Source organism: Tyto alba, unplaced genomic scaffold, assembly GCF_018691265.1.
Source record: "Tyto alba isolate M040663 unplaced genomic scaffold, T.alba_DEE_v4.0 Super-Scaffold_19, whole genome shotgun sequence".
NCBI classification, from domain to species: Eukaryota; Metazoa; Chordata; class Aves; order Strigiformes; family Tytonidae; genus Tyto; species Tyto alba.
Window position 1 is genome coordinate 7,180,406 of NW_024881281.1, and position 24,866 is coordinate 7,205,271.

General features: G+C 45.3%; 1 protein-coding gene across 1 annotated transcript; it reads right to left on the reverse strand.

The window, feature by feature from the left end:
• Positions 1–4,515: 4,515 nt before the first annotated feature.
• On the reverse strand, positions 4,516–24,248 carry LOC104366894 (myeloperoxidase). The gene is made up of 13 exons (XM_009973895.3): positions 24,188–24,248; positions 22,510–22,603; positions 21,421–21,596; positions 20,081–20,204; positions 18,554–18,683; positions 17,222–17,428; positions 15,897–16,212; positions 13,268–13,428; positions 11,202–11,448; positions 10,634–10,804; positions 8,175–8,412; positions 6,409–6,632; positions 4,516–5,340 (listed from the first exon to the last, which is right to left on the reverse strand). The coding sequence occupies exons 1-13, from the start codon at positions 24,246–24,248 to the stop codon at positions 5,306–5,308; spliced, it is 2,184 nt and encodes a 727-aa protein (XP_009972197.3). The 3' UTR covers positions 4,516–5,305.
• Between the last annotated feature and the right edge of the window lie 618 nt (positions 24,249–24,866).

A 24,866-nucleotide genomic window follows, 5' to 3' on the forward strand; every position in this document is an offset into this window, starting at 1 on the left:
AGTAGCCAGCTCCTGCCCCATACATCTAGTCATGGGAGGGACCAAGCTGAGCAACTGGACATTCCTCAAGTAAAGTGGGAAAAGTGACAGAAGTGCCACATGGCTAGACAAAAAGATAAACAAAGCAAGAGCAGCTATTCCTGATGTTTTCAAGGCCAGAGGCAAGCACATGTTTAGACAACATCTGCATAAGGTGTAAATCAGGTTAAAACTACTGCATGAAAAGAATCTTTGCAATAAATACAGTGACTAATCTGAAAACCTTCATGATTTATCACTTGCATGACAGGCCTTGCTCAAGCAGCTGTAACTTAAGAGGAGTAACAATATTAAGTTCCAGCCAGGACTGAAAGCTGCAGATTCTCAAAAGGGAATAGTCTGAGGACCCATAAAATGACATTGACTGTCACTTGTAACCTAAAGAACAAGCTTGAATCCCTGAGAACAGTAAAATGGACAAGCCTCAGTAATATTTCATAAAGAAACTGAGGAAAGGCATAATAACAACGAAAGCCATTGCCTGTGCCCCCTGTTCCCTTGGCTTAGCCAAGGACCCTTTCTATCCTGTCTTTCATGGCAAAAACTGGAGAGAAGTGACTCCAGGCCTTGCTGCTCAGCTCTCCCAAGGCTTCCCTGCAACCACAGGAGAGGCAGCCAAAGCAAAGAGCTTTGTCTACAGCCTCCTCACATGGAAAAGACAAGCACCTTATGTGTGCACACTGGACCCAGACACCGTGATCCCTCTTTACTGGTGCTTTTGGAGACTAGCCATGGTTGCTTTGTGCTTATCCAAGGTCTGATCCAGCAGACAGTTAGCTTCACAATGCCTGTTAACCTTCTTAATATCTCATCAGTATCAATTATGGCCTTTCACAAATGGATGAATGTTGGTCTGATGTGCAACTAGTTCACCCTGACCTACCAGGAGAGAGGTTCCTAAAAGGTAATGCCAGTGAAAGGCACTTGGAATGGCTCTCCTGCAAGGACAGCTGTAGTTGTCAAATCAAGCCTGCTGTTGTCAGGCTCCTAATGCAAGAGGAACATCTTACACAGCTCTGCACGTGAAAACTCACCCAGAATGTCTAGGGACAGGGAAGTATGCAAATAGAAACTCACCACAAACCACTGAAAAGCTTTATTTTAAGTCACTGACAGCAGTTTTCAGATACCTTGATCAAGGTTGTAAGGAAATCATGCTTCTGCACTATAAAGTGCACCACTGAACTGGTACTAAGCTTTAACAAGTTGGTGACTTGCCCAAAGGAACACAACAACCCTAAAATACAGCTGATCTACAAGAACACAAGATCCTGAACCTGAGGAAAAGACAGAAAAATGTGTCCAGCACAAATGTTGGTGTCCAGATGGTAAAACCAAAGCATAGCCAGAGAAGACCCACATAAGCAGATTTACAAGTGTGAGGATCTGTTAGACCCTCAGCGTGGTGAGCTGTGAAAGGAATGGTTCTCCATGGCACCACCAAACTGAGGAATAACCAATATTGATTGGGCATCACCAAGATGTTGCCTGCAGAAAGGTAACTCTGCACACTTAGAGCAATGAGAACAGACACAGTCTCAAGAAAATGTCAGACACATAAGAGTTTGAAGATGGACTAATGGTTATTTGGGACTTTCAACAACTGGTAAGTATCTGTGATGAACATGGGAAAAGGTAAGGACATAAAGCAATAATAAAAATTATGCCATTCCCAACTCACCATGGAGAGATAGTCAGCTCAGATCTAACAAAACATTCAATCTCCAAAACCACAGATACCAAAATCCTCAGCTATAAATTTATTCTGCTGGAAGGATCCCTTGCACCTAGATCCATCATGCCTCCATTTCAAAAGCAGTTGGGTCTTGCCTAACCTGCAAGGTATTTTCAGAAACTGCAGCTCTAATGAAGCTCCCAGTTTCCAGACTAAATGTAGCCATGATTAGTTGACTCCCTTTTGCCCCTGGGTCTTTGCACCCTTTTCAGACCTTGGCTCAATTTAAATGAATCTTAGATAGGGAAAAGAGGGGCTTGCTGATATCACAAGTTTTCATCATGCAGCTTTAATAACTCTCCTACTCACCAATTCTGCTAAGCCAGACATTGGTCAGAAGAGTGACGTGGAGGCAGGGAAGGTGATCTAATCTAATGGGAAAAGACTAAGAAAATTGACTTGGTCATAGTAAGCAAATGAAGGCTCAGAAGAGAACAGACTGTTTTCAATACAGCAATGTGTGAGAGAGAAGAGTTGCTTAAGTTAAAGATTACAATTGACTTCTAAATGTGAAAGCAGTGATTTCAGGACTGAACAAAAGGACTAGATTCTGAAATTAGAACAATTCCCACTGGAAACTGCTGGCACAAATAGCTCTACTGAAACAGACTGGAACAAGCTATCAGAGTGTTGGGACTGCTGAGTGCCAAGGACCACATCAGCCCCTTAGTCTTCAAAACGAGAACAGTACTAAAGGCAACTTGTAGTGCATGCAGTTAGTATCCAGTTAAATAGAGGCATTAACATTGTTATTTAAAACATCAGAGGGATTCCAGGGTAAATATATAAGAGACAGGTCATCAGGACTGAGGAAACTGTATTTACCATGCTCTGGCTGCAGCTCCATGATAAATCCATTCATCACTCAGTTTTGCAAGGCACAGAGCAGCTTTGGATACCTAATTATGAGCAAAGACATAGCTGGAAATTTTCATGACAGAAGAAGATTTTCTGCAGGAAAATGCGTCCTTACTCATGAAGATTTCTGTGGCATGCAGACAGCCCTGACAGAAATGTGATGCAACAGTCTAGAATAGCTTGTGCTATAGGACTTGCATCCATGGGGATGGTGCAAAGTACAGCCAGGTGAATTGTGGGCTGGAAAATAAAACAGTTTATCACTGTAAACCACAGAAAAATTGAGGTGGGAAGGGACCCCTGGAGGTCTGCAGTGCAACCAGCTACTCAGAGCAGGGTTAACTCCAAATCCAGATTAGCTTGCTCAGGGTCTTGTCTAGCAAGTTTGGAGAATCTCCAATGATGGAGTTCCCACTAGCTCTCTGGTTCCTGTGTCTGCATTGCACCACTGTCATGGAGAATAATGTTTTCCTTTGTCTAATGGGAATTTCCCTTGTTGTAACCCATGTCTGTTACTCTTACCCTTTCACTGTGTGCCTCTGAGAAGTGTCTGACTTCATAGCTACTTGTTAGGAAGTCAAAGACTGAAATCACCCCATTTCCCCACTGAGCAAATCCAGCCTTTCTTTGTACATCATGTGCTCTAGCCCACTGACCACTTCGGTAGGCCTCCACTCAAATGAAGCACAGTGATCCCTGGGAGAAGGTCCTAAGCAAGTTGGACTGAGGATGAACATCCATTCTCAGAGCTGAAACAGCTGGGCAAGGCTGCAGGTGGGAAGGAAAGTGAATGAGAGGCCCCAACAGAACCAGGGGAGAGCTGCGTTTCTGAAATTATCAGCAGGGGCTGAGCAGGGCAAACAATCCCATTCTTGCTCCTGCAGGCTGAATTCCCCATCTCAGTGGTTCCAGTGGCCCACGCAGGCAGGCTCCAGGCAGCCCATGGCAACAGTCCCCATCCTGCTGTACATGCATTTCACGGGTTTGATTAAGTAGTTTGATTGACTTGACAAGACAGATTAAATTTTCTAAATTTTAGCCATGAGCTTGGCTAAAATTGGAAAAATAGGTCGTCTGTGCTTAATGCACACAGAAAGATTGTGGGGGATTTTGAGCCAGTCATTTTCTCCCCCTTAAGTTAATTGCTGAAGTCAAAAGGACATGAATGAGACCTCCTCTGTCCCCAAGGGGCTGAACAAATGCTGGAGGTACAGGTGTCATAGCTGGACAACTAATTCTAGAAAACTAAAGCTACAGAGACTGAGACATCCCCCATGTAGTCAGGCACCTCACACCCATCAAATCTGTTGACTCCCTTGTAGCTCTCAGCACCAGAGACTTACCCAAGAAACAGTGGGCTTCAACACACTCGAGGGCATGTTTGCATGTTTTCTGCCTTCAAAACGTGTCCAGGATTATGTACATCAGCCTACATACCCAGGATGTTACTCAGCCTGGGCATTGCCCCTCCACCCTGGCCTGGTACTAGCAGAAGTAGGTATCTATACCTCTTCTTTTTCTCTGAGGATCTCACAGAGGCTCCTGCCCCTTTGGGGGTGATAAGGAAGAGATTACTATCATGTGTTTGTTGGAACTACATCCTGTGCTGGCCCTTTCTCTGAGGAATGTTTCATAGTGCCATGTGACACAGGAGTATGGGTCAGAGACTTCAGCAAGAAATACCTTCTTTGTTAAAAATACACGGGTTCTTGAATTGACTTTGTACAATATTCCTATTCCACTCACCTGTGGTTATTGCACCTTTTATGAAGTGCAAGGAACATTTTAGCCTCAGCTCAAAATCGCAATTTATTGATCAACAACATTAACACAGCATACTACAGAGGAAAGAGAAAATGGTTTTGATCCCTTTCAAGAAAAGATATGGAGGGGACAACGTTGGAGTAAAAGTAAAACTAGACTAGCTTTTACTTTCTTGTACATTAAGACTGTTCTTGTCTTTGCCAGGACAGATCCCATCAGCTCCACAGCCCAGGGGTAGGTCACTCTGGCTCATGCTAGCCCACAGGAATAATTTGTCACAGATTTCTGTCACACTAGATGATGCCTTAAGCATTCTGGACTAAGGACAAAATATGATGAGAAAATAGCTTTCTTCCATGTGGGCAATTTCTTCATTCCATATGCAAGTAAAACTTGAAATGGCATTTTAAACAAGTGTATTTGGGGTTCATGACAGCTGTTTCCGCTTCACTCAAGGGCACCGTAAAATTTCTCTGGAAACTGAAGTACATAATTTTTTAAAACAAAAAACATTGGAGAGCAAGAATAGGCAATCATTCTAATGCCTCAATCTCTTTCTGTGTAGGTTGGTAACTTTGAAAGGAGGGTCCAAAACATGTCTTAGACAGTGAAACTTACTGAAATACAGTGTATGTGAAATTGCCTAAGCCAGAAGCTGGTTTGATTGGGAGCCAGTCTCTGGGTAACTCATTTTGTTTTCTGATTCTGAGTGATTTGCACAGATCTGGGACATCTTTTAATGAGGTTCTTTTGTTGCTTTACTCCATCTCACTGGAAAGACTTCATGCAAACTAAATTGAGCAAATGACAGCAACCATGCCCAAATATTTCAGACAGTAAAAGCATAAACACAGTAACAAATAATAATCCTTCTCAGCAGCTTCCCAAGTCTGGACTTCTGGGGAATCCTCACTGTTCAGCATTGAAGTCACCAGATACTGCTTCTACAGGACATAAAAAGCCATGTGTTAACAAATGAGAAAAGGATATGCCATAGCTCCTTGTTATATTGTGTGATTTATTTCCACAGCTTAAGCTGGAAAAGAGGGACAGATAACTCTCGTATTAGTTCTGATTATGCTGAAGACCTCCAGGGATCCCTCCTTGACTACAAGATCCTACAGGTCTCACTTTTTCTGGCACCATGAGGTTGTACCCTGCCACACTTTCAAGCTGATAATCCCATAGTCCTGAGGAGAATATAATTAATCATCCTCATGGAAATCAGGAGCTGACCGCAAATTGAGTTTTCTGTGCTCTTAATGTTTACTGCTAGTTGCAGAGATTTGTTCCTTCTCACAGCCTGGATATTGTCATGAGAGCATGACAGGGCCTGACCGTCAGAGAAAGGGAAAGATGATGTTTTTTAGGAAAAGGCATGGCTCTGAGGCACTGAAGTAGCCTACCTTTCCCAGGTCAGAGACATTCTTTCCTACATCTATTATCAGAGGGATTATCAGAGAACATTTTGGAAGAAAAGCATTAAACCTCAAGAATTTTACAAATCCTGAAGGCAGCTGAGGGAAATATTGTAAATATAGGCAAAAACTTTCCAGCAGAAATCAAACACCACAACCTCTTCCATAAAGTGGGAATCTCTAAGTGCAAAGCTGCTTTTGGTCTGACCAGGATGTGCTAACAGCCTGCTCAGAGCTGTGCAAAAGACAGACCAACAACCTAGAAAGACAGACCAGCCTCCCCAGTCTGGGCATCACTTCCCATGCAGAAAAGCATGGGCAACAACAGTGAAAAGCTAAACTGAAAAATCTGTTAATCAGAAAAATCCCAGAGCAGTGCACTTAGCTTCATCTTGCAATGCTGATGCTGGAAAATCTGCATGCTGGAGGAGCTACTCACAGTGGACCTGCTGAAATGGAGTATCTAAACATGTACTAGATATGTACCTAGCACATATATTCAGACCTGTGTTAGGCCGCTCTGTTTCAGAGCCTCGAGGTCTGGTCATCTCACATATTTGCAGGCAGGAACTGTTTGCTGTTTGAAGCTTATACCTTGCTCTGTAACTTCCTTGGTCCTCTTCGACCTCCAGGCTCTGAGGTCCAACTTTGGGATCTGGCTGCAGCTCACAAAGCTACATGGATATCTGTTAGTCTGGAAGATACGTCTTGGTACTTCAGAGATGTTGGTGTTGTCACATATTATTCGTGACAAGGAGATTTTGGCCAGTGAAGAGCGCTGCTGAGGAGTGAAAACCCCTTTGTTCTCCCACCAAAACCTGCAGGAGAAAGATGACAACAGATTTTTGCCTTCTGGCTTCTTCACATTCAAGACTCCTGCAGCATTATTTCCCATTAACACCAATAACACATTTATTTTGCCAAGAACAAATTTAAATTTCTGTTGTTTAAATCAAGAGCCCTGACTCACCAGCTGGATAATTTAACTTACTTTTCTGCCATGGACATATAATAAAGATGCAATTGAATTAAAGCTTTGACCTGTGTTCCCTCAAATGAGACACAGGCATCCTCTTTCAAATAGAAAAGTCTGCACATACTGTACAGAGACAGTGGTTACATCCACATAATTGCCATGCTAGAATCAGCCCTATAATTACTCTCTTAAAAGAAAAGGGTTCTTGCATCCTGCCATAAGAATATGGTTTCTAGATGTGCAAGTAGACTGTTTGCCTTTAAGCTCCCAATACTGGGTTTTGACCTCATAGTAAGTCTTTCTAGGCAGAAAAGTTTCCTGGAAACACTGGTTGTAATCCCAGTTTCAGGCAGTATTTCTAGCAAGTACAGGGACCTTCATGTATTTTGAAAGCACAACACTGCTCAAATGATTTCAGCTGTCAAGCAAACCCCAACCCATATTCTTGTGTGAGTGAAGACCGAATACTGCTACATGTCAGACCACAAGGTTCCTACTCAGAACCGGGGTGGAAAGAAGAAATAATGGAAAATTATCTCTAAGACCCCTAAGAAGTGAATTAAGACATTGCAATGGTGCAAAGCTGTGTATGGCAAACCCAGGAGATAGAAAGGTGGACAGATGTTTGCCGTTTGCAGAGCACAGCAGCCCAGAAGGAGTAGTCCCACAGAGAGGGGACAGGGGTGCTACCAGTGCCAGTGAAGCAGCTTGGGTTGATGTGACTTAACAAGAGAGAACAATTAATCTCTTTAACTCCCTGCAAAGCCTGAAAGTGTGTTAGTCCTTCAGCAACATCCCTTGGTCTGCAGGCAAATTTTCAAAACTACATAAAGCATGAGCCACCATGTGAACAGATGCTGAGCATCTTCTGTTTGTGCAAGCCATTTAGGGTGATTAAACCTGACAGCTTTTTTTTTCTAATTAGTGAAGTCAATCCATTATGGTTTTCAGAGTTTTAGAGCTGTACCTGTTTTTCTGTTAAGGTATTTGTATGTTTCCTTTTGCTGGCGTGAGCTGCTGTTTGAACACACAGTAATATGGGCCTCCTTGAAACCACTTATCTGAAGGAGGAAAAGAGCTCAAACATTCACAGTGGGTGTGAAACATCAGCATGGAGAAGGGCAATCCAATTTGCACAAGTAGTGATTGGCAGTGAATGGGTTGAGAGGGAAAATACTTGTCTGGGAAGGGATCTTAGCCTAAGATCTCAACCATCATCTAGACAGGGAATAAGAACACCACCACAAAGAGAAAGAAGTATTTGGAGGAGTAATGAAAAAAAAGCAACAAACAACTGAAGCAGTTTTCAAATCTGCGTAAAGAAATACACACCAACTCTGGTCTCCCTCTCCTTTGGGGTTTGAATACCCAGCTCCTCTCTCACCTGTCCCCATCACGAATGTTTCTGAACTGGGTGCCAATGAGACAAGCCATGAGAGGCCCAACTCTGCCTCCATTCACAAAGGGCTCTGAGAGTGCCCCAATCCAAATGTCAATATTCTTTGGTGTCCCATACAGTCGTATGAACTTCTTTGCCAGACCATGATTCCTCAACACTTGAGCAAGTGTCTTCAATCCGGAAGGTTGTGAGAGCCCACAGAATTGTCTCCAGGAGTTATAACCTGCAAGTAGTTGGGTATCAGAGCAGACAGATCAGTAATGTGTTTCCCCCCTCCTGGTAAGATTTTTTCCTCTTTCCTAAAGCTGGGGCACAGGTAGGGTCCCAATGCATTTAAAATATTTCTCTAAATTTTTCTATTTTTCTCTTAATGCCATTGACTTTCCACTCCTACAGAGCCAGTTCATCCTGCCTGGAATTTCAATGCTTTTTGTGGAAGGGCCATGTCTTTGCAAGTGACCTCTGCTAGGACAAGTTGCTGTACCACCTTCCAGTGCCATTTTGCTGTTCCACTCAGCAGCAATACAAGCGCTTGTGCACAGAGCCACAGTGTGTCTGAAACAACCTCCTGGTGATGTGACCAAGGAACTACCGGAGACCCATGCTCTGCTGAAGCTGCAGCAGAGAACCAGAGGAGCAACCCCAGGGGATATCAAATGGCAAAGGAGACCTATGTTCGGGCACCTGATCCTGCGTGTGCTGTGGGTGCTCAGATGAAGGGTCTGGGCATGCCTAATGGCTGCCTCATCTTCACTGTGACCCAGGAACCCTAAAGGAGCTCAGGGAGCATACAGTCTCAGATACCTTCAGACAGAACCACAGGAGAGATGTCCTCACAAAACTTGATGTTGTCTTCACTGAAATTGAATCTGGACAAGATGCTGATCCTTCTGTACAACAGGATAGTGGTCAAGTAATTCCTCACAGCTGGTCTCACTTGTGTCCCCATCTAGCCACAGGGACAAGCCATCTCAAACTGCAAAGAGATCTCTACATAGCCCAGGTTATTTCAGGTAGAGGAGGGCCACTGGACTTTGCCAGCTGGACTAAATTTTTTGTACTGTAAACAGCTGAAAATCCACTGGACCACAATGGGTACATAATTCTGCATCTTGGTGGACAGGGCATGTACCCAGCAAAAGTCAATTTGCGGCTCAGTGTCTTATAAATGACTGCTTATGTAGAGGAAAAGTCTATGAAGCACTAATGTGATCTCCTACCTGCCAACTCAGTGAACTGTAAGATGCAGAGATGAGATGAGGCTGCAGCATGCATCTCTGCTCTGAGCAAGATGTCTAAAAAATGGGGAGAATTCAGAGAAAAAGATATAGCATATGGTATCTGGATGATACCACTACCAAACAATTCAAGGAGACTGAAAATTTGCTTTATCCGAAAAACAATTAGGAAGGTTTTTTTTGATCTTGCTATACCATCATCACCTTCATAGGTTGTCTAAAAATCAAAGAGTATGGTAGCACTCGAGGGTGGGCTGAGACCCAAAGGCTAGGAGCTAAACACAAATCCACACTAGAAATACATGTCAGTTCCACTGCAGCAGATCAGCAGTCCAAGCTATAAATTCAGGATTTGTGGTTCAGATGAAGTTCTGCACAATAGTGTTCCCAGATAAAGCATGGAAAAATCATAACCTTCTCCTGCAGCAAAGACAGAGCAAACCTGTGACCTGACCACACACCTGGATGTATTGCAAAGCCTCTCTGGGCTTAAAACCTGTGAATCCAGCATGCTTTTCATCACAGTTCCAAAGTGAGTATTATTGCATCTCCCAGGACATTACTGACACAGCAGCTTCAGGCACTTACATCAGCCTAATAACACTGTTAAGCAATGACACGCCCATGAGCCATTTCTAAAGTCTTATCAACAATCTATTTCCCAAGACTATCTTGCAATGTCATTACACCCTTTCTGCATCTTGCAGAGCTCCGAGAGTGGTTCTGACATGCTTTTTCTCCTGAGACACAGTCTTTATAGAGAAATGATGACAAGATTTTCATCAAATATTGCGATCTGCCCTTCCAGTCACGTGTGGCTGGGCTGGACCACTACAGATGCTTGAAGAGAAACCACAGTGGACTTCTGGCCCTAATTCCAGTCCTGCAGACTTGTTGCTGAACTACTTTCCCAATGTTGTAATTTGAACAACAATACAAAAGAGTCATTTACTGAACACTTGACTCTGGTCTGTGCAATGTCCCATGCTCTTCTGGCTGTGTACCTCCACCAGCTCCAGCCAGGCTCCGACTTCATTACTCAACCTCCTATCCACTTACCTATGGCTGTACAGAAATGGTAAAAAGGTTTGGGAAAGAGTAATTTTAGCCAAGCACGAGCTAGAGATTTTTCTCAATGTTCAATCACAAGAGTGCCTGGTTTTCACTTGTTTTCCTTTGGAAGCTCTGCTCCCACAGCTAACTTACCAGGGAGACCATGATCTCTGCCGCGCTGCATGTTAAGTGAAGCTAAATCAAACCCAATCCTTTCAACTTGCTCAAACATCCGATCCCGGAGATCATCCACGAGCATTTGCTGCTGTGTCATCAGCTTAGCTTGATTAGCCATCAGGCTCCGGAGGAAGGGGTCAATACCACCTGCAATGGTTACACAGGGCTTTGTGAGCAGTGCAGGGTGGCAAGTGTGTGTGTGTAAGAGCCTCAGGAGAGCTGAACACAGCTTATATTTAATTATAAGCTTCTACTACAAGAGAATCCATTTTCCTGCACTTAAAGAATTAAGAAGAAAATACTTTGAATAACATTCTTAATCTACAGCAATTAAGCAGTCAGACTGCATGCTTCATAATAAGATGGGCTGCATTTGACTGCAGAGAACAGCTATGTTGGGAAAAACTCTGGCTGGTAGTAAAGATCATTCAATACACTTAATACAAACTGCTTTAAGTTTGTCTGAAGCAGGAGCTCATCTGGAGAGAGCATAAAAGGCTGAATGAAATAAACTTACACTGCAGAGGTGCAAGAAAAGCTTTACCTTCTTTAACAATCCTCCAGACAGCAAAGAAGGCATTTCTGAGTTGAAGTTTGGGACCCATGGGCTTGTAATTTTGATTTAAGCGGTCAACAGTCGGGGGAACTGAAGCATGAGCAAAACGAAAAGCCAGGGTGAAGACATTTGATATTCGAGGATCCACAGACTCATTGTAGCCCCTGTAGCGAGGAATCAGTCTCTGAAAACTGGTTCCCAACAGAAGGGGCAGGTAGTCCCTGTAGGTTATAATCTAGGGGAAAACAGGGAAAGTGATTCATTAGTTGCTTGGCCATCATTTTATTTGGAAGCAAAGTTATTGTTTGCCTCAAACTACAGGAGCTGTCACACTGAACTTTGACGGGATTTATGTAGAAAATTTTGTTAGCACAGATGGGGAGCAGAGAGACTCTCCAGGGCCAACCTTTCTTCCACCTTATCAGACCTTCACCCAGCTCCTCTGGCAGTCCAGTGACAATCCTTTCTAGCACTGTCAAGTGACATTTTTGTTTCTTCAACTCCGTGGCCTTGGTTCAAGGCCTCTTCTGCACTGATCCATTGTACCATGCCACAGTTGTTGCAGCTCCAGTCAAAGACACAGGCACTGCAGGCCACCGCCTGGGCTCCTGCTTTTTCCAGCCATGCATGGTGGGATCTCTATACTCTCCAGCAGCGATGAGATTTGCATGAACATGCAGTAATTTGCATGAAAATCCAAAGTGGACATAACTGCTCCAGGAACATCAGGAAGCACAGACATTTCTCGTGTCTGACCCACTCTCATCCTCTGCCTGTTGGTGCTAAGGACTTGGCACTCAGGTGTCCCCAGACAAGCTACTCCCTGCCTCAACAGCTTGACAGGTCAGAGCAAGATGAAAGCCTGCCAAATCCTCCCAGATATTCCCTCCTTATCCTATAGGTAGAGGCCTTTCCCATCAGTCAGATAGAACTGCATTTCCTCCTCCCTCCCACCCTACATACTTCAAATGACAATGAAAAAGTCAACAGTGTTGGCACAGGTGATATCACCACCCACAGGCCGCTGGGTGAGTCCTCCCATAGTAGAGACTTCCAACCCTGGTCTCATGCCTCTTTGGGATATTGAGGAGGCTACACATTTTAAAATAAAATTTAAAAAAAAATAAATGTTGTGTCAGTGGGTGAAAATGTCTTAATTGTCTGAAAATTGCAAGAAGATGGAACGATTGATCTAAACATGATGGAGACAATGCTTTTACTATAATTGTTTGGGTCTCTCCACATTGGCTTACCCAACATGTTTATTAAATAATACCATAATATTTAAATTGACAGTTTAAAAACCTTAAATCTCTTGATATTCTTGCTTTTTGTTTGTTTGTTGAGCCAACTCAGAAGACAGGTTTCCAATTAGGTATGACTAAGCACTGACTTTGGGAACCCCATGTCTTCTCATAGGAGCTGGCCTTTTCTACTGGCTATGAAAACTCATCTGTCTTTGAAACTGGTCCTGCTCCAAACTGGAGGCTAGACAAGAGATCTTGGGAGGTCTCTTCCAAGCACAGAAATATTTCTGTGATCCTAGGATCTCATTCAGGGCAAAGTCTGTGGCACAGTCCCAAGGGACTCTTTGCCCCAAAGCAGTAAGGACAGAGTAATGCCATGGCTGGTTGCACCCAGCAGTGCATGGGGCTTCTTGAGAGGAGGAGACCCACGGCCCAGTGGAATTTTAATCCAGATCTTCAGTACTATTTTTATCCTCTACCAAACACTGGTTAGAAAAACTTCTCCTCTGACTTTTCTGTCCCCATGTTTCTCAAACAAAAATGTGCAGTTAAAAACCCATCAAGCAATTTGGAAATTTAACAGTAGAGGCATATAAAGATTCAGGGGATCCCCCTGTTATTGTTATTTCACGTATCTCCATTTGATTTTGCTTTGGACAAAAGGGGCTGGTAGAAAGATTTTGCTCATTCGCACCCCAAAATACTGCACCCTTTGGACATTCCACACAGACAAAGCCCACTGTATTAATTCTGTGAGACTGCAAGACAAGGCAGCAGAGCCAGGACATGCAACATGGTGGCTGGTACCTGGATCATGGCGCCCAGAATCTTTCGTGCCTCCTGGTAGAGCTTCTCTCCATTCCAGTGGGGATTTAGTTTCTTCAACTCTCTAGCCAGGCGGTTGTGCTCCCGCAAAAAGAGTGTGTGCATGCACGCCAGCTCCAGCATCTCGCTTGCTCGAGTATCACCTAGGAGTATCACAAACGAGCAGATGTGTACTGACAGTGATCTGCGTGTGCTTGGCTGCTTCCCACCAGAAGGAGGCAAACACCCCATTAGGAAGCAGAGAAACTTTTAGATGTCTCAATATCTACATTGTGAAGAAGATGGGTAAGAAGCACACAAGAGAAGAAGGAACCCGGGGTCTGGGCCCCAAGGGCTGGAGAGCACCAGACAAATTTCTGCTGAGGCAACAAAAGCCATAGCTGTGCTCAGCATCACTGAGAGATGGGGAAGGTTTTTTTTTTTTTGTTATTTCTTTTTTGTTTGTTTGTTTGGGGTTTTTTGTTTGTTTGTTTGTTTTAAATAAAGGCTAGGAGCTTTAACTTAAGAAGCGAAATACAGGAAGGTGTTCTCCAGGCTCCCATACCAGAGAGACAGTCTCACAGCTCAAAAGAGAAATGAAAATGGGCAGAGGGAAGTCAGGATGGCCAAGAAGGCTCTGAAAGTCAGAAGCCATCCTTCAAACCAGCTGAAAGCAAGATGACAGTTACAGTTAAGCTCTCTGGTGAGTAAAAAAAACAAAATGAGTCACAACTTGACAGGATAAATTACAGATGGCATCACAATGACACATTAAATCCTTCTTCAAACACCTAGGGCAGGAAATCCAAGAGCAAGCAGGTGATGAGATTATAAAGAGGCACTCAGAGAAAAGTAAATATGTTGCATTTAGTCCCATAGTAAATAGAGGGATTTGATCTTGCATTCAGCACAGAACCCTTTTCATTTACTGTCAAAGGCTGTCTGTAAGAGACTGCAGAAGAAACAAAAGTAGCACTGTGAGGTTTCCTTAAGCAGAATACATCCATCCAGGGCTTCCAACAGAGCTCTAATAGGAAATAGCTGAACCCTGTTTGGCAACTATACACATAAAATTTTCCCAGTTCTCAGAGACAGAAAAAGTCACAAATAAGACATTGAATTTTCAAAGGAGCTTCCGAGCCAGCCTGAACTGTTCGTTATAAATTAATTGATGGCTATTTACTCATCTATGGAACAGAAACTGCTCCAGCAGCCCCTAGCTGCTGAGTCTTGGGGGCTGGGAGCCCACCCTGGGAAGCATCTGCCTTTGGCCATGGGTCCTGCATGGTCCTCATGAAGGAGAGGCCTATACAGAACTGGGGAAGCTGCTGAAGACATGGGACAACAGATGGGACAGACAGAGGTCTGGGAGGCTGAAGGAAATAAAGCATCAAGAGCTTAAAAAGAGCATGCTGGAGGATGACACCAAGCAGAGCTCTCCCACCAGTCTCACCATCAGGTCCTGATGATATTCAAGGACCATGGTGATGTTGTCCAGGGGTGCTTGGGCCAGATATGTAGGGGGCCAAGGAAATAGAAATCAGCTCCACAGCTGATGACATCTATTGATATTTGATCTAGGATATCTCAAGCTTTCTCTGGCAGTGCCATGAGCAGCCCAGTGTGTCCAGAGCCAGCAGGAGTTAGCCAGCAGGTCCTGCTCTCTGAAAGAAAAAGACCAAGGAGCAAGACATGAATTCACAAGGTGTATCAGAAATGTTCCCTGGGGTCTTGCACACTCATGGCAACATCTTGGCCCTCACCAACAGGGGCCAAGGAGAAAGGAGCAATGCTTAGGACTCCAGGAGGTCATTTGTTTTGTCTCTGTGTTCTGGAGGGAGGAGAAGACAGCAGATGGGAAGGTTGTGGTGGCTGTGCAGTGTTTTGGCTGGATGAGAGACATGGCTTTGGGAGGCTTTGCCCAGGTCAAAATGAGTTATTTTGCATTGAAGAAGTGGTCAAAAGGGTACCAAAAGTGTCACAAATGATAAACAGAGCAGGATGCTGTCCTGACAGACTGAAGGACTGTGCTGATGTTCTGGCTGATGTGCTGCCAGTGCACTCCCAGCCTTCTCAGTGGTGGGGACACATCTTAAAAGGTCACCTTGGTCTGTGGCTAGTCTCATTCTCAGTTCATCTGGGATCTAAACTCCTCTCACAGTGCATCAGATGCACTAATGTGCAGCAGCACAGGCAAACTTTTTACAGAGGTGACCCAGCCCAGCACCAACACACCTATAACCATCCCTGTGGAAGAGAGACAGCCACCAAATGGCAAGTATGGACAAGCTCTTGCCTTCAGGCCATTCTGCTATTGCTGCATTTGCTCAGCTCCATCACGGCACCGATTCCCAGGTCACCTCCAGCAGCACCGTGTACTCTCTGGGCCCTACACCAGAGCTGCTGAGCACAGAAGGGACAGCTTCACTCCAAGCATACAGTCACAAAGAAGACTTGGAGATGATGAAGACCTTTCTCCTGCCTAGCACAGCCTGTCTCAGTCTTTCATGATGTTTTCCTATGCTCCATTTTCTACTTAAATAAGAAAAACAAACATTTAAAGAAAGGAACTGGAGCTGGTGGAATTGTTTGTTATGGATTTCAGGGTTATGGATGCCAGCACCCAACTTACCTGCAAGAAAGCAAGGGACTTTAGCTCCCCTGCTGACTATAAGACAGGGGTCCTTCTGTCTGCTGTTAAAGGGCATATACTCCTTCCCCCTGTCAGTGAAATTCTGGTTAACAGCCATCAAGCCCAGCTGGCTGGTCTGATCCCTCAGTTTATTGGCCAAAGGCACTTCACTGCCGTACACCATGCTGCCATCAAGAAAGGAGGTGAGGGCATTGATCTGATCTCGAATTGGTCTGCTGCTGGTACAAGCAGAAGCTGAGCGGAAGAAAGGAAGGCAATCTTTCGTGTTTTTAATTCGTGGATCATGGGGTGGGATCTGCAGAAAGATAGAAGAACAATTGATCACCAGTTCAGGGGTGCAGAAACTACACTGTGATACTACAGCCGTAAGAAAAGTCAGGCAGGAGTAATTTCAAAGACAGTCCCCATGCTAGATAGTGATGATATCAGTCATAAATTCCAGATATGAAGCATTTCAGATGTCAATCTCACCCTATTTTAGGAGTCCAAGTCTCAAATGTGCACGAAAGCCTAGAGAGGCCTAAATTTCCATAAAGTCCTATGGGTACCTAAAGTGTTTCCCCCAAACATATACATACTAGATTGAATCTTTAAAGCTCAGATGTTTCTATCTCATGTTGGAGTCTAGTGTCTATATCAACCTCGTGGACAGCTGTCATCCAAAACTTGTGACCCTGCCTGCATTCTCAAATACATGTCAGGCAAATACTCAGTCATGCTCCATCCCTTCACAGTTTTCCTTGAAAGGAAATACAGGTACAGGAGAAAGCCAGAGCTGCAGTACATCTTCAAAGGCAGAAGAACAGGGCTGCAGGGTGGACATGTACTCATTAAGCATTTACTGGGGTGAAGACTGCAACATGACTGCCATGTTAATGCCTTACCTGCTGTTGAGAGATGCTCATCACTTCCTTGCCCCATGCACTACGGAACATTTTACCATCAAATGGGCATGGATTTGCTGGGGTATTGACACCCATAAGCTCCTGCCTCTGACACATTTGCTATAATCCAGGCATCACCCATGTTGCCTTTGTACCATACCTCCAAAGCAAAGCCATATTGTTGAGGGAGATGAGTAAATAGTTGGAAACAGGGGAAAGACAGGCTGTGCCTGTGCCTGTCATCTGGGGACAGTCCCTGGAACACAGCACCACCACCTTAATGAGAACAGGCTGACCCCTTTGGCCTGCTCTGGGAAGATGTCCCTCCATAGCCAAGGACTGGGAGAGCCACCAACATCTCCTGGTTGGAAAGTAGATACCCTCTCCCCCTATTCCCTGTAAGATGGTGGCTGGCTATACCTTGATGGGAAAGCAGGGGGGCTCCTTGACACAGCTGGTGGCACAGTCCACCTTGCCACTGAAAGTGACTCTGGCTGGGGTGTGTGGAATGAAATCCAGGTCGTGGTCAATAAACTGGCCCCACTGCATGAACATGCGTGATCTCTGCTGGTCCATCCTGAGCTGCTCAGGGGGGAAGCGAGCAATTTCGTTCGACACCTTTCGAACCTGCAGGGGATGAAGGCAGAACATGTGAGTTAGGAAGTGACTTGTATGAACGGGTGCATCAGTTCGTAGGGTCATCAGCAAAAATTCACAAGGCGTTCCTTATACTTCACAGAAAAAAAAAAACCAAGTCTCCATCTAAGTTGGAAGGCATTACTGAGTGCCCCCGTTGCTGTGCATTGCATTGTTCTGGCTCTAACTAGGGTTCCGAGCTTCTAGACCAAGTGTATTGTTTGATGGACATATAGAAGCAGCTAAGGAAGAGCCATACTGAATAGCCTGGAAAAGGGAGGCAAAATATTTTATAAGACCACTCTGAAATAGAAATGTGGAAAAAAATATTCTTTGGGAACTTCTGTGAATTAACTCCTTCTGGACACTCTCCCAAATTCCTCTTCCCTTCTCGTCCCTTCCCCATCCATCACAATTCCTGCACCAGTTCTTCCTTCATATATTACTACAGAAAAAGTGGTCGAAACTCTGCTCAAGCCCTGACACTGTGCTGTAGAGCAGAGTTAGGAAGTACAGTGAAAGCGTGAACATAAGGCACACAACCCAGAAAATCACAGAGATCCTCATTAGTGCTGCTGTTGCACCAAACCCAAGAGACCAGAACCCACATCACAGTGTTCCTGGTTTGTCCAGGCACCACGAGAGCCACATGCACCCCACCGATCACCTCACCTACAGACTCCCACACAGAATTTCTAGCTGGACATTTCTTATTCTGGGGATTCACTTGTTCACTTCATCCTCTGGCATACTGCTTTTTCAGAAGGCAACCAGCTTCCACGAACCAAATCAAAAAAGGTGAGTAAATTAATTTTGATTAAATGCACTTAATTTAAAAGAACACATTATGTAATTCTTTCATTATCCTGCTCTTCTGCGGTGATCAGATTAATTTTCCTTTGCTTTTCCTGAAAGCATGAGAGTTAGAAAGCATTTCTGTTAGATCACCCTGGAAATTCTTATATGATCAACCTGAAGTTGATGAATTTAACTTCCTCCTCCTAATCACCACCACGCCAGTTGGTGGATGTGCACTTTGACGCCTGTGGTCTACCCAAGGACTGGCAATCCCTAGACCCTGATACTGTATTTTCAGATGACTGTTACAAACGTTACCAGTGGAAGGGGGAATCCGAAGAAACGCTTTCCTTCTGTCCACCCACGGGGGACTGACACACCATCCTCATATTCTGCTGGCAACCATCTGACCAGGGCTCTGTTTGAAGTTCCTAGTGATGGGTTTCTCCTGTCAGAGCGAATGAAAGAACAGCAAACTATTAGTATCATTAGGATCATGGCAGAGACAAGAGCTTATGGATGTGGAGAAAGTCAGTGACCTTGGAATGGGACCACAGAGTGATGTACAATGGTCAGGGAGCTGCTGTAGCCCTATGGGTTTGGTGCTATCAATAAGCCTCAGGTTTAATAATAATAACAACAATAATAATAATACACACCAAGCCTCAGCTTCTCTCAGGCAAGAACTCATGTTACTGGTGACTCCTTGTGTCATCCAGCCTGAAGAAGGGCCCTTGTCCTCAGACTGTGAGCGGAAAACAAAGGTGAAATCTTACTGTCAGAGAAAAGCGGCAGAGACTTATGTCTGTTAATTTAATGGTGTTACCGGTGATCTTTGATAGAAATTAGGTGATTTGGATTGTGAGTGTTACTATGCTGTAATGGAACTAAGTGTTTATTATAGTTTGATTAGACCATTAAAGCCCTTATTAGACTAATAACATATTTAATTTTGGAGTGCATGTCTAACATGTTCTCTGGTTGCCTGTCATACACCGTGGGTGTAACACTGGACCAAGCAAAGGAGGGACACAGAGCACAGCTGAGCCTACCTTCTCCAGGGCTTCAGGGTCTGGTTCAGGTGAGATGAACCTGTCCTTATCCCAGAGCCCAGATCCCCCCTCCTGGATGAAGACACTGTTGTCTGAAAATGGACTGAGCCAGGTAGCTCTCTCCCTACTTCTTATACAGATATCTGAAGGCTAAAGCTTCCCCTAGGCAGGCAGAGCTATCTGAATTCCTTCCTCTGCCTGAGGTGCTCCCAGGAGATGCTCTGTCTACCAGGTTCTTGGTAACAGGGGAAGGATGAGAAATGCTTCTATACTGTCCCTTTTAAAACACTCCACTGTTTAGCACAGCTTCCCTTGTCTCTCACATTACAGTCATGCCCCTCCATTTGTCCAACCACAGGACATACAGACGGTGCTGTCTCCCAGCCCACGTGACCAGATTTTCTGCTATGCACAATGTGGGGCAGGGAGGCTGCCAGATCATGTCCCAGCATGGGTTTGGGTCAGGAAGACCTCCCAGACCCTGCAAAGGGGCAAAGCCAGACAAATCCCAGGAGAAAGAAGAAAGATGCAGCTTGATGACAGAGACCTTGGACTGGAGAGTCAGTCCCCAATACAGATCTATTCACATTTTGCCAAAGAGGTAGTGCATGTGCAACACTAAGAATCCTCAAAGCAAGACAGTAATTAAAAGCTCCACACATCTAGGGAACAACACTCCAGGTTGTAAAACCCTAAAGAAGGCACCTTACATGGATCATCCTTGGGGACATGGGTCTAGCTCTACTGATGGAGGACCCATCCATCCATTCTCCTCTTGACACAGCCCCCTCACCTGTTGTTGCACTCGCCAGTGATCGTTCGGTAGTGGTGAGAAGCATCACAATTTATTTTCTTATCCTGCTGGTCACATCCGCTTGCCTTAAAAATCATCCCCAGCTGAGCTGGTGTCAGCAAGTCTGCCAGGTAACAACAACAGAGAATAAACACGCAGGAACATCCTGGCCCCGCTGGGTTTGCAGTGCCTCCCAGGCTCAGGAAAAAGTTTTCCTTCTTATACCCTTGAAATTATCTCTTATCACAGTATCACCCAGAAGAGCACAAAAGGCTGTCATTTAAGGTCTTCCTGCTTAAAGATGTGCTGAGGTTGCTTTCCAGAGCAGCAGATTGCTTTTTCTGATTTGGAAAGCATTAAACCCAACAAAGTTGTGGTCAAATCTCATTTATTATTACATGTTAGGCCTGTGCAGCAGCAGAATGATTTTCTAGCATTAGCAATCCTTTTTCCTTCCCTTCCTCTCTATTTTTATCTCTACCATAAATTGCTAGCAGCTACAGTTATCCTAGTGGTGTGTTACACAATGTTTTCCCCCTGTGAAGTGACCACCAGTGTATATCACTGTTGTTCAGAACTGCCTGGAGAAGAAGCAGATGAGGGGTGGTCTGGCAAGTCTCCGGAGGGATGCTGGAGCACCCCATGACGTGTGTCTTGTCCTGCTAGTGCTTTGCTGTAATCTCGAGGATCCCCATGAGTTCACCTCTTTATGGCAGGAACCCTCCCTGACCTGTTTCTCTTACAGCCCATAATTTGCCTTCTGCTCTCAGCAAACTGGTCTTGTTGGGAGGTCAGGACTGCCACCCCATGGAGAACATTGTTCCTTCAAGACACATCCCAAAATGTCCTTTCACATTGCTGTTCTCATTCTCTATTTGTGCCTTTCTCACAGCATCCTGTTCCTGATGCAGAACAATCTGGCAGTGACTCGAACTATTGCTAGCTGAAGTCTGGCAGGAAAACCATGTACCTTGGAGTTGAGCTATTGTGAGTCACATCTGCTGTGTTTGCTCATTCCCTTCTCAAGCAAAAAAATATTATCTAGCAAAGTCTTACAAGCTTTGACCCATTGGTACAAGAACTGCTGTATCGCAGAAGGAAACAGGGAAGTACACAAAGCACTTTCATTAACTGATAAACCCCCAAATAATTTTTTAAGATGGGAAAGAGAGCACAGAAAAATAACTCAGCTTTGCCTCACTGGAGTCCTGTGGGAGGGATGTGAGTCATGGCCCATCATAACCCCCTTTCATTCCCTCCTCCCAAGCCCCACAACACCCCAGTGACCAAGCCCCAGGTCTTCCTCCTCCGGTTTCTTCCCAGCAAAGTGAGATGCCTACCTGTGACATTGAAGTCTCCCCTCACAGCCCTTTGCAGCTTCTCCTTGAGGAGGGTCAGGGTGGTTTCCATGTAATCTGCAGCCCGAACAGCTGCCCGAGTCCCTGCCACTGGCTGTTTGAAATATCCCAGAAGCTCTACTGGGGCCAAGGCATCATTCTGCAGGCGCTCCTTTATGCTGCAAGGGAGGATAAACCAAAATCTGCAGGACTGAAATGAGGCAAAGCCAAGAGTCCTGCAAGTTACACACCTGAGCAACAAGCACTCCAGCTCTCCTAGCACATACTAGTCTGAATTGCAGACAAGGGCAGAGTCATCTTCCTCCCTGCACAGTAGCTGGAAGAGACCAAAGCTGCTTCTGCCACCCTTAGCAGAGGAGCAGAGTGAATTGTAGGCAGGGAACCTCTTAAATTGATCAGCTCCACCTGCCAGAAGACAAATCGTAGGTTTTTACATCCTTGAGGCAACCAAACCTCACTCAGCTGTTATCCAGCTCATCAATGTCTGCAGGTGCCAGTCTCCACTCAGAGCTCCCAAATGTCTCCAAGTTACCCTGTCTTAATGCTGCTGGATCCTCCTCTCAGATGCAAGGGTCCCTAAGCCAGCAAGGGGTATCAGAGGATGGCTACTGATGGAGGATATGTATGGGCTGCCGGGAAGTTGTATGCTCCCAAAAAATGGTGGGAAAAACTGGGCTCCCCTATCAGATCCCATAAAATGTCCTCACTGCAGCCTACAGCAATTTGCTCCCTCCATAAGAGGGAACAATTAGAAACCAGAAGGAGCCTGTGCTGTCTCCAGTTCTCCTCAGAGTATCCCTGGGATAGGGAGGAAACAGAGCCAAGCAATACTGAGCTGGGAGGAACGGCATGCATGGAGGTCAAAGTTACAACTTACAGTGACCCAGCAGACTGAAGACATGGTGTAAAAACAGGGTGAAGGCAGGCAAAATTCTGGATTATAGCCCCCTGTGGCCTCGGAGTGCCTCGCACCCTTGTCCACTCTGCCAGATTGAGGAGTAGAAGCTGGTGCTGCTGCCACGCAGGCAGGAATGCAGCATACCCCAGCAGCTGAGCCCAGCCCCGACTCACCGGCTGCGTGTGTGCTTGTAGGCTGCATCCACCAGCTGCTTGGCCTCATCCACACTGCTCAGGAGGGATGTGTCCGCCAGCCCCTTCAGCAGATCTTGGTATGGGAAAGGAAAGAGCAGAGGTGAGAGTGCTATCTCCCATCCAGGAGCATCCCTGTGCTGCAGTGGGGTTCTCTTCATGCTTCTAGCACCCAGGGATATTAACACAGCAGTGCCAGAAGTAATTGCTGCTGCTTGCTCTCTAGAGAGGTACCTGTATGTATATATATTCCTCAGGGGAGTCTGAGACTCACTCCAATATTATCTCCATCAATGGAGGCTTTAAATAGCCACCATGAGAGATGTAGGCATCATCCCTCCTGCCATTTCACAGGAGAGCAGTTGCTATTTCTTCAAGATATTTTTCAACCCCAATTAATGTGATTCATCTTATTTCTATGCCTCCAGCCATAGTTGCCTTCAGAGAGCCTGTACAGATACTTACTGGCTGCCATGACAAGCATTGAAAGCCCACAGTTAAGAGCTCATCTGCTGTTTTCTCTCATCACTGTCTTTACTCCCTCACATTTTATCCTAGGTTGGTTATAGCCACGTTGCCAACATGGCAACAGCGAGTTTGGGTCCTTCCACATGGCACCAACTGGCCAAAGCACATATATATCCTTCTACACCTCAAGGCAGAAGGATACAGTCTGATTTCCCCACTGCTTTCTCCAGTCTGTTCTGCAATCTCCTGCCACCCTCACTGCTCACCCTTCTGCTACGGGAAGCTCCCAAAAATGAGTTGTGTACCCATTATCTGCTGGTTGTGGGTCACAGAACAGGATGGGACAGCCCCTGGTCGGTTTCTCTGATTTCAACTATTTTCCTACAGCTTCTAGGGAAGATGAAAACTTCAGAAATCAGCATGAAGGGAATAAATAACTCAATTTTTTCCCCATATTCTTTAAAATATCTTCCCTGATCAAACCAGAGTTCACCTCTTTGACAATCTTGGCAAGAAAAATTGTTGCCTGGACCACCATTTGAGACAAATGAAAGGCCAGGCATATGCTTTCCATAAGGATTGTAAATTAACAGGCAGAGCTCTCTATATGTTTTGGAGCAGTGATTCAGGACTGACAAGACCAGAGTGACTGCCCCATCCCCAAACTCCACAGCCCCTGGTAGCTCCGATTCACCAAACGCTGCAGCAGCTGAAGTGAGTTCACTTCAGAAAGAAACAATAATTCATTCCTCACTTTGAGAGCAGGAACCAGCCCCCCCGAGAAGAGAGGAGTTCAGTTTTCAGCCTCCATAAAAAATAGCATGAATGCAGTGAGGGAACTGCCTGCTGCTGGCACTGTAGCCGCCAGGGCTCAACCGCGCTCTCCGGGAGAGGCTGTGATCGCTGCTTTGCACAATGTGGAGGGAGGGAGACCGTTGTACTGTGGGGATGGAGCAGTTCTGAGAACTGACCTCTCCTTTAACGTGATTTGAAGAAATCAGATAGAACATTAACTGATGAAAGATGTGAAACAGCCAGGATTGCTGCCACAGTAGATACAAACTGACTGTGCTCCTTCTGACACCTCTTCAGGACTTTGCTGCTTACAATAGAATAATTCAGGCTCTTCTAGACTTAACTTTATCTTTCCTATTCAGAAAAGCCCTTGATTTGCAAAAAAAAAGGACAATACCATAGGAATAAGATACAGATGCCTGGATCACCAGCAACCCCAGGAAGATTTCTGCCTTCATCCCTGCAAATAAATGCAAGAAGAGAAGAAAACCAAGAATTTGTGGATCTCACCATGCATTGGAAAGGTCAGTGTCCACACTGCTGATGGCACGTGTTAAGGGAGCTTGTGAAGTGTCCCCTTCCCAATGCAACGCTCCCCAAGAGCAAGTGTGCTGCTTGGGAGGTCCTTGCAGTGGCACATGGAAGGGGAGCTGCCTCCTGTCCCAGGGACCTCAGGCACGGGTGGGAACACACTGCTTTGGGACTACGGGAGCAACACAAAAGGGAGCAGGGGACAGAACATGCTGCCAGTGCTGCAGGCAGACAGCTTGCTGGGGAGCCTGAGCAGCATCACTGAGCGTGCAGGGAGAGCTGGTGCATGGGGTTACAAAAGCTGGAGGGGAAGAGGGATCAGCCAGGACAGAATGGGAGGTCCTCTACACATAGAAATTTGGGATGTTTTTCCTCAAAGCTGACCCCCTCACCTCCCAAGGCTGCTCCAAATCAGTTAGATCTATGAGAATGAGCTCACAGCTGTGGGCTGCGCCTACTGCACAGTTCTTAGCACCCACCACGGAGCTGTTGGCAAAGGCAGCCCAGAAGCCACCCTAAAATGCCACCCTAAACCCATTCCCTGT

Coding starts and splice junctions, on each gene's coding strand:
- LOC104366894 (XM_009973895.3), bottom strand. CDS start 24,248: ATGAAGGCAGAAATCTTCCTGGGGTTGCTGGTGATCCAGGCATCTGTA. Junction 22,604..24,187: donor ATCTGTATCTTATTCCTATG/GTATTGTCCTTT, acceptor TCCCATACCAAG/ATCTGCTGAAGGGGCTGGCG. Junction 18,684..20,080: donor ACTGGCGAGTGCAACAACAG/GTGAGGGGGCTG, acceptor TCGCTCTGACAG/GAGAAACCCATCACTAGGAA.